At 43.4% G+C, this 14,698-nt stretch overlaps 2 protein-coding genes across 2 annotated transcripts; one reads left to right on the plus strand and one right to left on the minus strand.

Annotated features, from left to right (window-relative positions):
- Nucleotides 1–329: 329 nt before the first annotated feature.
- Nucleotides 330–8,981, plus strand: slco5a1a (solute carrier organic anion transporter family member 5A1a). The gene is made up of 8 exons (XM_062043243.1): nt 330–618; nt 706–926; nt 988–1,152; nt 1,222–1,420; nt 4,195–4,354; nt 4,426–4,670; nt 6,176–6,240; nt 6,364–8,981. The coding sequence occupies exons 1-8, from the start codon at nt 491–493 to the stop codon at nt 6,867–6,869; spliced, it is 1,689 nt and encodes a 562-aa protein (XP_061899227.1). The 5' UTR covers nt 330–490; the 3' UTR covers nt 6,870–8,981.
- An 84-nt stretch (nt 8,982–9,065) lies between these two features.
- Nucleotides 9,066–14,219, minus strand: LOC133647119 (STARD3 N-terminal-like protein). Its single transcript, XM_062043244.1, has 8 exons — nt 13,911–14,219; nt 13,761–13,838; nt 13,616–13,693; nt 13,471–13,524; nt 9,677–9,794; nt 9,494–9,592; nt 9,390–9,431; nt 9,066–9,316 (listed from the first exon to the last, which is right to left on the minus strand). Exons 1-7 carry the CDS (start codon nt 14,106–14,108, stop codon nt 9,391–9,393), a joined length of 666 nt encoding a protein of 221 aa, XP_061899228.1. The 5' UTR covers nt 14,109–14,219; the 3' UTR covers nt 9,066–9,316; nt 9,390.
- Nucleotides 14,220–14,698: the final 479 nt, after the last annotated feature.

The raw sequence follows: 14,698 nt of genomic DNA on the forward strand, positions 1-14,698 counted from the left end.
GGGCAAGACACTTTACCCACCTGCTCCCAGTGCCACCCACACTGGTTTAAATGTAACTTAGATATTGGGTTTCAATATAATTCACTTCACTTCACTTCATCCCCCGCGACCCCAAAAGGGACAAGTGGTAGAAAATGGATGGATGGATGATTCAACACGATTCTCAATTCAAACTGATTGTTGCATTGTATTATTTCGTACAGTAATTATCATAAAACCTTTTCACAACAGGTTACAGGTTACAAAACCTCCTTTTGATTGCTGTTGTATGACGTATAGGTGCAGCAAGCAAACATGGAGATGACCAGATCGTATAGATTATTCGATATCCACATCGGATCGGCATGGCGCTGACTTTATTGTCAAGTAAACGTCAACTGCCTGTGATATCCTTAGTAGGATCATAATTCATATTCCCATTCATGGCTTGGAGAAGTTGAAGCATCTTGCAGCTGTGACAGTCTTCCTCTCTTCCTCATCATCAGCCATCATGTACGTGATGGGAGCGCTGGGCCCGGCCGCCGGCTACCTGTTGGGTGGCGTCCTCATCGGCTTCTACGTGGACCCCAAGACTGCGGTCAACATTGACCAGAGCGACCCCCGCTTCATCGGAAACTGGTGAGAATTTCTAGTCAGTGATGGCGACTCAGCTGACATGTGGCTGAAAACGCAGCAACATACTGACTTCCTGTTGATCTTCTCCAGGTGGAGCGGTTTCCTGCTGTGTGCCGTGGCCATGCTGCTGGTCATCTTCCCCATGTTCACCTTCCCTAAGAAGCTGCCGCCCCGACACAAGAAGAAGAAGAGGAGGAAAAAGCTCAGTTTGGACGAGCTGTCCAGCGATGATGACGTCCTGAAGGAGAAGAGCAACAACAGCAAGAGCCAAGGGGTCACCTCGTCCATGGGCTTTGGGAGGGACATCAAAGGTAAATATGGCGTCTTGCTTTCAAGTCAGCTTTATTGACGGTGAACACTTTTTGCTCGCAGACCTTCCCAAGGCGGCCGTGAGGATCCTGAGCAACGTCACCTTCTTGTTTGTCAGTCTGTCCTACACGGCGGAGAGTGCCATTGTCACCGCCTTCATCACCTTCATCCCCAAGTTCATCGAGTCGCAATTCGGCATCCCCGCCTCCAGCGCCAGCATCTACACAGGTCGGCCCGCAGCCGGCCCTAAGGTGGCGCGACGTGGAGCCTTCTAAACATGCTCTACCTCCTCTCCAGGCCTGATCATCGTGCCAAGCGCGGGTGTGGGCATCGTGCTGGGCGGCTACATCATCAAAAAGCTCAAACTGGGCGCCCGCGAGTCAGCTAAGCTCGCCATGATCTGTAGCGGCGTGTCTCTGCTCTGCTTCTCCACGCTCTTCATCGTGGGCTGCGACAGCATCAACCTCGGTGGGATCAACATACCATACACCACAGGGTAAAGTCAAATCTTTAAAAAATATATATATAAATTTTTTTTTTTACTCTTGGAGTGCGGCATTAAACAGATGTCGCCTTACCCTTGTTGTCAGCGGCGGTCCTTGTCGGCCCATCTGTGGCTCATGTCCTGCAGGAAGTGAGTGTTCATGGCCATGGAGCCAATCCAACAACAGCTTGGAATAGTTGATCTTTAGCCAGATGCCCTACTCGTTTTGCCACATTTCCCTTCTTTTTACACCCTCTCCTGCTTGAACATCCGCTGAGGGCTGTTTAGGGCCATTGTACTACGGGGTGCAGGCACATGATTATGGCAACGATCACTTCAGTAGCTGATCATGTTGTCGTGTGCTTCAGGTCCTTGTTTGTTCTAATTTGATGGACTGAATCCTCACATGGATACAATTATACTTTGTCCCTGCTTATCTTTTATGCAGCGGTGAGTCAACGTGGTCTTTATAATAATAGTTTTAATTTGGTTTTGCAGCATCGCGGCCGCGTCCATACAAAAAGCCCAAAGAGATAATTGTTAATTTAGCATCGCTTCGTGCCGTCATTGTGACACATTTATGGCCATATTTCTAAAACGACCGTACGATTTAAGTTTATATTGCTGCCAAACCTTTTTCCGAAAATTATAATCATATTTCTTTATTTTTTTATAGTTTTGTCCATTGTATTTTGTTTACATTTTTAATTAATGCCGAAGCGGCATAAGAGTTTTAAATTGGCTTCACTGCGGTAAAAATACTTTTCTTTTCCCCTTTTTTTTTACCTTCTGATGTAAACTTTGGATATTATCTGGAATGTAAACACATAACTATTGAACATATTGGATTAAACTGAATTGCAGTTGTGAGAGTAGTCTTTCTGTTTATTGTGTATAACCGATTATTTATAGCAAATACAAATCTTTACATAACTTGTAAAATTGATTGATTGATTGATTGAGACTTTTATTAGTAGGTTGCACAGTGAAGTACATATTCCGTACAATTGACCACTAAATGGTAACACCCGAATAAGTTTTTCAACTTGTTTAAGTCGGGGTCCACTTAAATTGATTCATGATACAGATATATACTATCATATATACTATCATCATAATACAGTCATCACACAAGATAATCACATTGAATTATTTACATTATTTACAATCAGGAGTGTGGAGGGGGGGTGGGGGGGGGGGATATGGACATCAAGTAGTGGACATAGAGTGAGAGAGAGAGAGAGAGAGAGAGAGAGAGAGAGATCAGAAGGCATAAGAAAAAGAATCTGCATTTGATTGTTTACATTTGATTATTAGCAATCCGGGGAGGGTGTTAGTTTAGGGTTGTAGCTGCCTGGAGGTGAACTTTTATAGCGGTTTTGAAGGAGGATAGAGATGCCCTTTCTTTTATACCTGTTGGGAGCGCATTCCACATTGATGTGGCATAGAAAGAGAATGAGTTAAGACCTTTGTTAGTTCGGAATCTGGGTTTAACGTGGTTAGTGGAGCACCCCCTGGTGTTGTGGTTATGGCGGTCATTTACGTTAAGGAAGTAGTTTGACATGTACTTCGGTATCAGGGAGGTGTAGCGGATTTTATAGACTAGGCTCAGTGCAAGTTGTTTAACTCTGTCCTCCACCTTGAGCCAGCCCACTTTAGAGAAGTGGGTAGGAGTGAGGTGTGATCTGGGGTGGAGGTCTAGAAGTAACCTGACTAGCTTGTTCTGAGATGTTTGGAGTTTAGATTTGAGGGTTTTGGAGGTGCTAGGGTACCAGGAGGTGCATGCGTAATCGAAAAAGGGTTGAACGAGAGTTCCCGCCAGAATCCTCAAGGTGCTTTTGTTGACCAGAGAGGAAATTCTGTAGAGAAATCTCGTTCGTTGGTTAACCTTTTTGATTACCTTGGTTGCCATTTTATCACAGGAAAGGTTAGCCTCTAGAATGGAACCTAGGTAGGTGACCTCATCTTTCCTGGTGATGACACTGTCACCTACTTTTATGGTGAAGTGATTGACTCTCTTAAGTTTGATGTGGGACCCAAACAGGATGGATTCTGTTTTACCCAAGTGGATGGATAGCTTGTTGTCAGCGAGCCAGGTGCAAGTTCTACAGAGCTCAGCACTGAGGATTTTCTCCACCTGTGAATATTAAAGATACATTAGTTCTTAAAATTGTTTGTTGGTTGTGTCTCTTGTGCACACACTCATGCTCCAGTAGCCAAATCTACTTCTGGTTTCCAAGAGTAAAACAGTAAACCCTCGTTTATTGCTGTTAATTGGTTCGCCTTGGTAACTTGATTTCTGCAAAATAGCAATTATAAGTAAAAAAAAATAGAAAATCTGTATACGACTTTCTAAACAAATCTTTTTAACATTAAAAAGCCCTCTAAACATGAAATTACACCCACATAGTCCTCTTTACAAGTCGCAAACTTTGAAGCGCGATGTGGCCAGAGACGACTGTATTACAATACTTACTAGGCTGCAGTCAGCTCTGTAGCGTGCTACAAGTAATATTACACACCGAAATGGGGCCATCGGGTCGCAAAAAGCCTAGGTGCCTGCAACCGCCACCTTTTTAACCACCAATTAGAGCCTTATTATTATCATTGTTCCGTGTTACCTCAACCAAGGAGCTTGCATTGCAGTATTGTCCTCAAACAACCAGACAAGGTAATTTGCATAGAAACGCTAGATGGAATATGAGAACAAATGTTGTATTTGGAATGATTTGATGTTTTTGGAACTACAGGAAATGGTCATGATCGTAAAGTTGTTGTTGCTCCAGGCCGACGCTGACCATGACACAGAGGAACCTGACGGGAGGTTGCAACGTCAACTGCGGCTGCAGAATCCACGAGTACGCTCCGGTCTGCGGCTCCGACGGCATCACATACTTCAACCCCTGCCTGGCCGGCTGCGGCAGCGTTTCTAACGACAGCAGCGGCGTAAGACACGGCCGCCTCCCTTCTTTTCTCGCTCACTCGAGTTTAAACTGATCACACCATGTGGCCTTCAGGTTCGTAACTACTCAGACTGCGCCTGCGTCCAGAGCCGCCAGGTCATCACGCCGTCGTCCAGCGGGCCGGGCGGCAACCAGCTGCAATTGGTCATCGTCAAGACATACCTCAACGAGAACGGATACGCCGTGTCTGGGAAGTGCGACCGCACCTGCAGCACCCTCATTCCCTTCCTAATCTTCCTCTTCATCGTCACGCTCATCACCGCCTGCGCTCAGCCCTCCGCCATCATCGTCACCCTCAGGTACTTCATACTGCTAAGTTTAATCAATCACATTTTAAGAAGGTTAGTTGTTGTTATTCCTGTATCATGTGAACCAATGAATGCTGCAACTTCCTGTTTATGTCGGTGCCTCACACAAACGGCCAATCATAAATCTTCTTCTTCCTTAGATTCTTGTTGGCATGGCATCAATGTATTGGCTGTCCAAGTAAAACCAAAAGTAACGAGTATCGACGATGCTCATTGAAAACATTGTGAAAGTATTGATTTTATTCTGAAAATATACTGATAGGTTTTAGCGCCCCCTGTGACCCTGATTGGGACAAGCGGTAGAAAATGGATCGGTGGACTAAAGTAAAAGAAGTAAAGTAAAAATATGAAAGTATTTTTTTTACTCACCATTTTATTGCAGAGAAAAAGAAAACAAAGGAATATTTGTAACACAAAATTAAGCAAATGCTGGTCCAGTGGTAATGTACCAACAATGGTAATAATAATAATTACCGTATTTTTCGGACTGTAAGTCACAGTTTTTTTTTAATAGTTTGGCCGGGGGTGCGACTTATACTCAGGAGCGACGTATGTGTGAAATTATTAACACATTACCGTAAAATATCAAATAACATTATTTAGCTCATTCACGTAAGAGACTAGAGGTATAAGATTTCATGGGATTTAGCGATTAGGAGTGACAGATTGTTTGGTAAACGTATAGCATGTTCTATATGTTATAGTTATTTGAATGACTCTTACCATAATATGTTACATTAACATACCAGGCACGTTCTCAGTTGGTTATTTATGCGTCATATAACGTACACTTATTCAGCCTGTTGTTCACTATTCTTTATTTATTTTAAATTGCCTTTCAAATGTCTATTCTTGGTGTTGGGTTTTATCAAATAAATTTCCCAAAAAAATGCGACTTATACTCCAGTGCGACTTATATGTTTTTTTCCTTCTTTATTATGCATTTTCGGCAGGTGCGACTTATACTGCGGTGCGACTTATAGTCCGAAAAATACGGTAATAATGATGCATCCTGATGAAAAAAGTCAATATGTTCTCTCTTTATCAAGTAATAAACCAATGAACCCAATATAACATATTGTCCATTATGTCAAACAAAAATTATTTGTGACATGAAAGTAGTCAATTTGGCTGGCTTTATACACGAAACTGAATTATATACCCAGATGTCCGTCCGTCTTAAAAATCCACCAGTGAAAATCAAAACGCCAAAACTTTTTTTTTAATTCTTCAAAAGAGGATAAAGGTGAATTCAACACAAGTCTGGCTGATGTAACAGTTGGTTGGGGGGCGCATAATAAATGAAAATTAAAAAAATGTCTAAAACACCTAATAAAAGGTTTTTTCTTTATTCAACATTTCTCCACAACTGAAGTACTTGAATATTTATAGGATATGACACTAAAGCTGACCAATAGGAGCAGGCTCTGAGGTAGGAGGCGGGCTCTAAATGCAAGGAGGGCTCGCTGCTAATGTGCTAACTGCTGTGTCTGCAGGTCGGTCGCTGAGCAAGAGAGACCGTTTGCTTTGGGGATGCAGTTTGTCCTCCTCAGGACTCTTGGTGAGAACTCTCATTGACTTTTACAAGAAGGATGCTGTGCAAAATGCTTGTACCTAATGAAGTGTCCTAACTCTTTGTTGTCCTATCTGTGTTCAACGTGTACTTCCTGTCCTCCACTCCCAGCCTACATCCCGACTCCCATTTACTTTGGCGCCGTGATCGACACCACGTGCATGTTGTGGCAGCAGGACTGCGGCGTGCACGGCTCGTGTTGGGAGTATGACGTGACGTCGTTGCGCTTCGTGTACTTCGGCCTGGCCGCCAGCCTCAAGTTCCTGGGCTTCATCTTCATCTTCCTGACGTGGTACTCCATCAAGTATAGGGAGGAGCGCGTGGAGCGCTGGCTGAAGCACCACCTGTCGCCCGTTGACACGGTGGGCAGTCTTGTGTGTCACCCGGGGGGCCACAAGGGCCATGCCCGCACACGCTCCTGCCCCGTCAACATACCCAGGAGCGACCACGCCGTTCACCCTGCTGGCATCCCGCCACGCGCCGGAGTCCTCAACCGTGGTGTCAGCACTCAGAGTTGCCCAGGAAATGAGTTGAAAGCAATAACCCCGCCCCCTCCCGCCGTTGTACCTCCACCTGCCCCGGCCCGCTCTTTGGAGCACGTCTCAGTCCGGGTCTGACTTTCACTTTTAAGAGGCGGACCAGAAGCCAATCAGCTCCGGACCTAAGGGGCAGTGGGCGGTGCCAACGATGGCGAGGGAGCCTCGTCCTGATGGATCTCTGCTTATTGAGCCGCCATGGCGTCCATTGCTCTTGATGCTCCGCCCCCTTCAACTGGGCTTCATGTGCCTTGTGTCACCTCACAGCGCCCGCACTCCCTCTGGTGGACTGTGGCCCCGCCTACACATACCTCAATTCAAACTGCCCCCACACCTTTGCCCCCACCCCTTTTCCCTGCTGCATTTGGTTCCGTCACCTTGAAGGCTGGCGAGGACTTGACGGCCATTTTGAAGACTCTTAACTGACTGGCTATGAAGCTCCATCCCCACCATCCCTGCCTGACACAATGACATAATGGCACAATGAAGGCAGGAAGTGTTACACACACACGTGAGGAGATTAATGGTTGAACCTGGAAAAAAAAGTGAATGTTTTAGTATTCCTGTCCATCCTCTTTTTGATTCACTTCCTGTCGTCTTCACGGGCACATACACGCACGGTTTATTAACTCGCTGGCGTTCGTCAAATCTGGGCGTCACAAGCCGCAGGGTCACTAAAGTAGGTGCTGTCACACTCTGGCTAGCTGGTCTTTATTAAAAACACATCCTCTGCTGATTGGTTGAGCTGCCTTGACGTCACATTATGCAGCATTCAGTCAGTCTTGCCCATGTGGCGACACCTGCTGGTAACACGTACAACTGCAACTAAAAAACATGCTGTGTCTCAAATGGAATACTTGTGTCAGTACACTTCAGTAAGTATGCTGTGTACACTGCGTGCTTAGTTTCTGATTGTGTGAATTGTGACAGCGTACAATAGTACTGTCACAAATCCATTACTGTTATTGTAGCGGAATTGACGACAATAATAGTTACCTTCTCTTCTTTTTATGGTGAATTGCAGCCGCTGAAGTTAGTCCACTACGTTACCAAGATGGCGTCTATTGAGGGTGCTGAGTGTCCAGCGCTGAGCACTCACTATCTTGACGACAGTGACATGCACTCAAGAAATTGTAATGTATGTAAGTACATACTTATGCACTCAAGTGACTTAGTGTAAGTACACACTTGGCACTCAAGTGACTAAGTACATACGTATACACTCAAGAGACTAAGTGTTAAGTACACGATTGTGTACTTAAAAGACTTAAGTTCAAGTACACACTTAGGCACCCAAAACAGTGAATGTACAGTCAAAGACTAAGTGTACAATAAGTTATACAGTCAAATGACTACGTGTAAGTGCACACTTGTGTACACAATAGGTTTAAGTAAACACTTATGCACCCAAACGAGTGAGCGGAAGTACACGCGTATGCACTCAAAAGACTAAATCTAAGTTGACTAGGGGAAAGTACGCACTTATGCACGGAAACGACTTAAGTGTGACTAAGTACACACTGGTGTACGCACACACTTACGCACTCAAAAGAGTTGAGTTTAAGTAGACCCTTGTGTGCTCAAGACTCAGTGTACAGTAAGTGCACACTTATGCACTAAAAAGACTAATTGTAAGTACACTTATGTATGCATAAGACTAGGTGTAAGTACACACTTGTGTACTTAAGACTCAGTGTACTGTAGGTACACACTTATGCAGTCAATGGACTTAAGTGTAAGTACTCACTTGTGCACTCAAAAGGCCTAAGTGTAAGTATGCACTTAAAAGAAAAGTGAAAGTACAAACTTATGCACTCAAGAAGCTGAGTAAAAATACACGTATGCACTCAAAAGACTAAATGAAAGTATGCACTCAAGAAGCAAAGTGAAAGTACACACTTATGCACTCAAAAGACTAAGTGCAAGTACACAAGTGCACCAGTTGAGACACAGCCTGAGACTTTGTGTCTTTCACAAGTCACGAATGATTCGATGAGAGCATTTCCGTGTAAAAGAAGTAAGACAGACATCATTCCTAGTTTCCCGCCAAAATGAGTCATGTGACCATCAGGCTAATGAACATACGGCGCTAGAAGCAATTTCGAATCAAAATTTTTATTCTTATCAGTATTGTTTCTTTTACAAGATCATGTCTTCTTGGTCTGTCAGTAAAATGTGAACAAAGAATAAAAGTGTTTGTGTCTATATTTGATGATTCATCACATTTTTTTCTTTTTGTAAAAACACGAGCAGGTCACGAAGACAACGTCACACGTCTTCACCTTCTTGACACTTTTATTTTGGAAAGGCTGCGCATTTCTTGTGGAGGGTGAGCGTCTGACTGGCCTCAGCATCTTCCTTTCATGCAGAGCAAAGCGTATCTTCTCTAATAGCTTATCGAGGACGCCAACATGGCTTCATTGACCTCTTAATTCCTTTAGCGTTCTTGTGTGCGACATTCAAATGTAAAAAAGCGTAAGGCGCAGTTTTCCTTTCAAAGCGGACCAATAACTTCCTCTGACGACATCCTGGCAGAAAGAGAAAAATGTCGAAGACGTAATCATCAGTAAGGAATGCCGTCCCAGCATGCATCAGTGCTACCTTAAAAGAGTCCTTGTTTGTCGTCCAGGTCCTCGTCAGTGTCTGAAAGCACAAGAAGCATACGTGAGCTGTTGTCACACCAACTTGCACTAGGGGGCGCTGACCTGCCACGGACTCGGGCGGCGAGTAGAACTGCCCGTCAGACATGGGACCGGGACACAAGAGAGGCGCTCGCTCGCTAGCGTCCAAGAAGGACTGGAACCCTGTGAGGAGAGAAGATGAGGTGGCTACGTCGACAGTAGTACATTGTGGTCTTTATACGAGAAGGGAGCGACGGTGTCACTCACTGTTGTCATCTTCTGCCTCCTGAGGAAGAACCTTGAAGTCCAGCAGCCATGTTTCTATCCAGGCCAGAACGAAGGAGATGATGGGCAGCAGGTACCCAAAAGCTCCCTGAGACAGCAGCTGAAGCACAGGAAGATAAACATTTCATTTGGTTCCATTTGAAAGAGCAGCACCCATCCAGACATGTAAGTGAAATTATAACGGGCATGGCCATATGCCATAAAACGGGTTTGGTATGTTTATTGTGGGTACAATAAGGGAATAACATTATTTTTTTTTTTAAATGAACAGTGCATTAATATAAAATATGTTCACCATTAAAATTTGCAGCTTTCCACCCCTAATAACACATTTATTCTTGAAAAATTAGGAGCTTTTTTTGTAAAATGTTCACTTTTATTCCTCAAAATGGTTTTTTGGCCTAAATGACTTTTCTCGTAAAACCTCAGTATTTTCTTATAGAAATACAACTTTGTAAACTTTTCATTATCTTTTTTTTCTTCCTGTCCAATCCAATCCACTTTATTTGTATAGCACATTTCTAAAAACAATAGAAGTTTCACAAAGTGCTGCACAGAAGTTAAGACATACATACTAGAAGAGTCAGTAATATAAAACATTTAACTATGAATGAGTAAATACATAAAATACATCAGAGAAAATAAAATAGACTAAAATCACAACTCTTATGCTGGTTTGAAAGCCAAAGAGTAAAAAAATGTTTTAAGACGTGATTTAAAAGTCATTAAAGAGGGAGCAGTCCGAATAACAATAGGGATATTATTCCAAAGTTTTGGAGGCACAGCAGAAAATGCACAATCACCTCTGGATTTTAAAAAGGTTTTTGGGACGACAAGAAGAAACTGATCAGCTCACCTAATACTGTCCCTCACCTAATACTGGTTGGGCAATCTGTAAAATGCAATTACAGGGGCAACGTAGCTCGGTTGGTAGAGCGGCTGTGCCAGCAACCTGAGGGTTCTAGGTTCGATCCCCGCTTCTGCCATCCTAGGTACAGCTGTTGTGTCATTGAGCAAGACACTTCACCCACCTGCTCCCAGTGCCACTCACACTGGGTTAAAAAATATAACTTGGATAATAGGTTTCACTATGTAAAGTGCTTTGAGTCACTAGAGAAAAGCGCTACATAAATATAATTCACTTCACAGTTACCAATACATGTACCATTACACCCATATTAAAAGGTGTAGACCAGACTTGGCTTCACTGGTTTAAATGTAACTTAGATATTGGGTTTCACTCTGTAAAGCGCTTTGAGTCACTAGAGAAAAAGCGCTATATAAATATAATTCACTTCACTTCACCTGGGCAATTTAAGGCCCGGGAGTTGAGCTTTTCAATCTGGCCCGCCGGACATTCCCAAATAATTATTTTAGACCTTTAAGATGGAAACTGTAGCCGCCATTATGATGTGCAGTGATGTTTTCAAATGACCGTAAGTCTTGAACTATACAAAGTATTTCAATGGTTGGAATCTGCGCTTTTGCATGATGTACTAGTTACTATGGTAATCTACGTCACAGCAGATCAGACGAGGCACCAAGCAGTGTGGGTGGGGAGCGTTTCCACAGAGTCTTTCCAGAGCAGCCAGCCTGAAATGCGGGTGGAGATTTTTACAACAAAGTTCTAAAGCTTAGTTATATATCAGATTTTTTTTTACCCTTTGCGTTCATATTTTGTTGTTTCTTGCATTTTTGTTGCGTTTCACTTGATTGTAAAATGTATCGATCGAGAGGGGGTGTGACGTTCATATGTTGTCAATATTCAGTGTTTTATCGGTCATAGTTAATATTGTAAATCACACATTCTTTATTTTCATGTACATTCTGGGTGTCTCATTCAGTAAAAAAAAAAGTAAAGTTCCATTCCGTTTTTAAAGGCGGTCTTTCGTAACGTTTTTAGCTTTCAATCAGACATTATTGTGAGGTTTTGTATTACCGGTAGTGTTCCTAAAAACCAGGTATAACTACCCCCAGACACTTTTTTTTCCTCCCCCGAGTCTAAATAATTGCCCAGGCCTGAACTAGACGGAGGTGTATATTGCTAAATTAACAACAACAACTAGCATCTTTCGGTACTTTTCTAAATAAAGGGGACCACAAAAAATGTCATTATTGGCTTTATTTTAACAAAAAATCTTAGGGTACATTAAACATATACTTCTTATTGCAAGTTTGTCTTTAAATAAAATAGTGAACATACAAGACAACTTTTCTTTAGTAGTACGGTAAGTAAGAAAACAAAGGCTCCTAATTTAGCTGCTGACATATGCAGTAACATCCATCCATCCATCCATTTTCTACCGCTTGTCCCTTTCGATACCAAGTAGTTACAGGATCATACATTGGTCCAGAGTTGGGACCCGGGGTGGACCGCACGCCTGTGCATCGGTTGGGGACGTCGCTGCGCTACTGACCTGTCTCCGCTCGGGATGGTCTCCTGCTGGCCCCACTATGGACTAGACTCTCACTGTTATGTGGACCCACTAGGGACTGTACTTAGAGGGGGGGTTAGCCACATATGCGGTCCTCTCCAAGGTTTCTCATAGTCATTCACATCGACGTCCCTTGTGTGGGCTCTGTGCCGAGGATGTCGTTGTGGCTTGTGCAGCCTTTTGAGACTTTTGTGATTTAGGGCTATATAAATAAACATTGATTGATTGATTGATATTCAAAGTCCTCATGTGTCCAGGGACATATTTCCTGAGTTTATAAACATAATATACATTTTTTTTTTTAAAATGAAAGAAGATTTTGTAATGCCAAAAAATATTGACGTAATCATAGTAGTATCGACTAGATACGCTCCTTTACTTGGTATCATTACAGTGGGCTCTGTACCGAGGATGTCGTTGTGGCTTGTACAGCCCTTTGAGACACTTGTGATTTAGGGCTATATAAATAAACATTGATTAATTGATTGATTGATGGATGTTAGGTGTAGATCCACCAATGGCGTTTGTTTACATTGTGACGCCGGTGAGCTACGGTGTGTAGTGAAGCATGTTTAGCTAGTCCTCGTCCTGCAGGGATGATACTTGTAAGAAACTTACTTTATTTGTCGCCATGGAGACAAGGATTAGTGATTTAGAAGTAGCTAAAACACTGCAGACTGCGGATGGACTTTAGCCATGTCTTAAAGCACCTCTTCCTGAGGGTGCTTCAGTGTTATAACTTCACCTTTATCGTTAGTTTTTAAGCCAAAATGCGTTCGTTCTCCCTTTTCTGTCTACACACTGTGTCTGCTTGCAAGTACGCCGTGTGTGTGCACTGTCGAACATGCTCGTCACATGCAATGACACAACGTGACGATGACGGTGGGGCGGGGGGTGGGGGACCGGAACTTTTTAAAGGTGGTATTGTACAGAATACGATTGATTATTTTCGCGGTACTATACTAGTACCGGTATACCGTACAACCCTACTTTGAAGAAAAGGATCTGGGAGGACTCTGCCCTCCTAAAAGGGAGAATCCTAACACAAGTGACTAACATTAGCAAAGAGCATTTTGGCTTTGGAAGTGGAACGGTTCGAATCGGTGGAAAAATGTGGCACTAATAACACTTTTTAATAGAGAATAAGTGTTACGGAAATATATAAAAATAGATGGCCCGATTGTCCTGAATAGGTGGAACATTTTGATGGAGAAACGGTTGGAAAATGTGGGAAATTTGAGCATTAATCCGTTCATCTTTTGATAGGGAAAAATCCGGGAAAATGTGGAATTCCTGGTAAGGTGGCAATATTCCAAATGAATCATGAGTGAGTCAGCGTACCTTGGATAAAATGACTTTGACAATCAGGAAGGCGCAGCAGAGCGCGGTGGTGATCTGTCAGACACAATCAGAAGTCAGCATGTGACCTTTTTAACGTAAACAAGTATGTTGTACGTCAATAATGAAGGGAGTGGTCAGCACTGACCGCTATGGCCCACCAGTGACGCAGCCTGCAGACGGCGTAGGCCAGGATGAGCGAGGCGAACCTGAACACGGCCAGCAGCTGTGAGGAGGCAAGCGACAGGAAGTGAGTGTGTCGTGGTCACCTGTTCTCGTAAAGGCGGTCTTACAAAAATGTCAAAGAAGGAGGCGTGGTAGTCGTAATGGAGGACTTCTTGATCCAACTGCTTGGGAATGCCGCCGTTCACCTGGTGCATAAGAGCAGTTGTCATTAAAAACCAACCCCAGCGCGACGTTTAAATTCCATTTTGTTTTCTCACGTTGAGCTCGATGATCCACAGCAAGGTGATGAACAGAAGGTCAAAGGTGACAAAGAGGCAGAAGGTCCTCCTGACATCTGAGATGCACTTCTTCTCCACCGCCTCATACGAGTCCACGCGCGCTGACATGGACGTGGAGTTGACCACCACGCGGACCCCCTGCCTGGAGTCGGCGCTGCTGCTGCATCGGCTCTCCATCTTTTGACCACGCCCCTTCTGGCAGTGTCGGCCCCGCCCGCTGGTGTTTTGTGAGGAAGTGGCTCAACGTGCTCTTTTTTGGGTGAGCTGAATGTGACCTGGCGCCATCTGTAGGCTGCAGGAGAAACACACGCCAACGTGTCATGACAAAAGAGCATAGCACTTACTTCCCATACAATCACACCATGTGATTTCGCAATGCTTTGTGGGTCCCCGGTAGCCATTTTTGTTGGCCAAAGCTTTTGTTTACATGGCTGTACAGTACCCATGCTAATGTGAAAGAGAGCAACAAACTGGAGTAAGTAAGTCATATAATATTTTTTTAAAACTTCCAACGCTTTAAATTCTTCAACAGCTTCGGACCTATTCGTACATATAAAGTTGGCATATATATTTGTAATTTGCTTTATGTGTTTTATACTTTTTGTAAAAAAACCAAAACATGAACATTTTTTATGATGGGAAAAACAAAATATGCATAGTTTCCAAAAACAAGTTCCAAAGTGGAATAGCTTAGATGAGGTAATTACAGCCTTAAATAGGTCATTATTTCATAACAACACTGATTTTGGTGCATTATTTTTGAACAG

This window comes from Entelurus aequoreus, linkage group LG03, assembly GCF_033978785.1.
Source record: "Entelurus aequoreus isolate RoL-2023_Sb linkage group LG03, RoL_Eaeq_v1.1, whole genome shotgun sequence".
NCBI lineage: Eukaryota > Metazoa > Chordata > Actinopteri > Syngnathiformes > Syngnathidae > Entelurus > Entelurus aequoreus.

What these genes read in the sequence shown, in the direction of transcription:
- slco5a1a (XM_062043243.1), top strand. Translation starts at nt 491, where the DNA reads ATGTACGTGATGGGAGCGCTGGGCCCGGCCGCCGGCTACCTGTTGGGT. An exon ending in GCCATCATCGTCACCCTCAG is followed by an intron (nt 4,671 to 6,175) that starts GTACTTCATACT and finishes CTGTGTCTGCAG; the next exon opens with GTCGGTCGCTGAGCAAGAGA. An exon ending in TGTCCTCCTCAGGACTCTTG is followed by an intron (nt 6,241 to 6,363) that starts GTGAGAACTCTC and finishes CTCCACTCCCAG; the next exon opens with CCTACATCCCGACTCCCATT.
- LOC133647119 (XM_062043244.1), bottom strand. Translation starts at nt 14,108, where the DNA reads ATGGAGAGCCGATGCAGCAGCAGCGCCGACTCCAGGCAGGGGGTCCGC. An exon ending in TCAAAGTCATTTTATCCAAG is followed by an intron (nt 9,795 to 13,470) that starts GTACGCTGACTC and finishes CCTGTGCTTCAG; the next exon opens with CTGCTGTCTCAGGGAGCTTT. An exon ending in GGAGGCAGAAGATGACAACA is followed by an intron (nt 9,593 to 9,676) that starts GTGAGTGACACC and finishes CTCTCCTCACAG; the next exon opens with GGTTCCAGTCCTTCTTGGAC.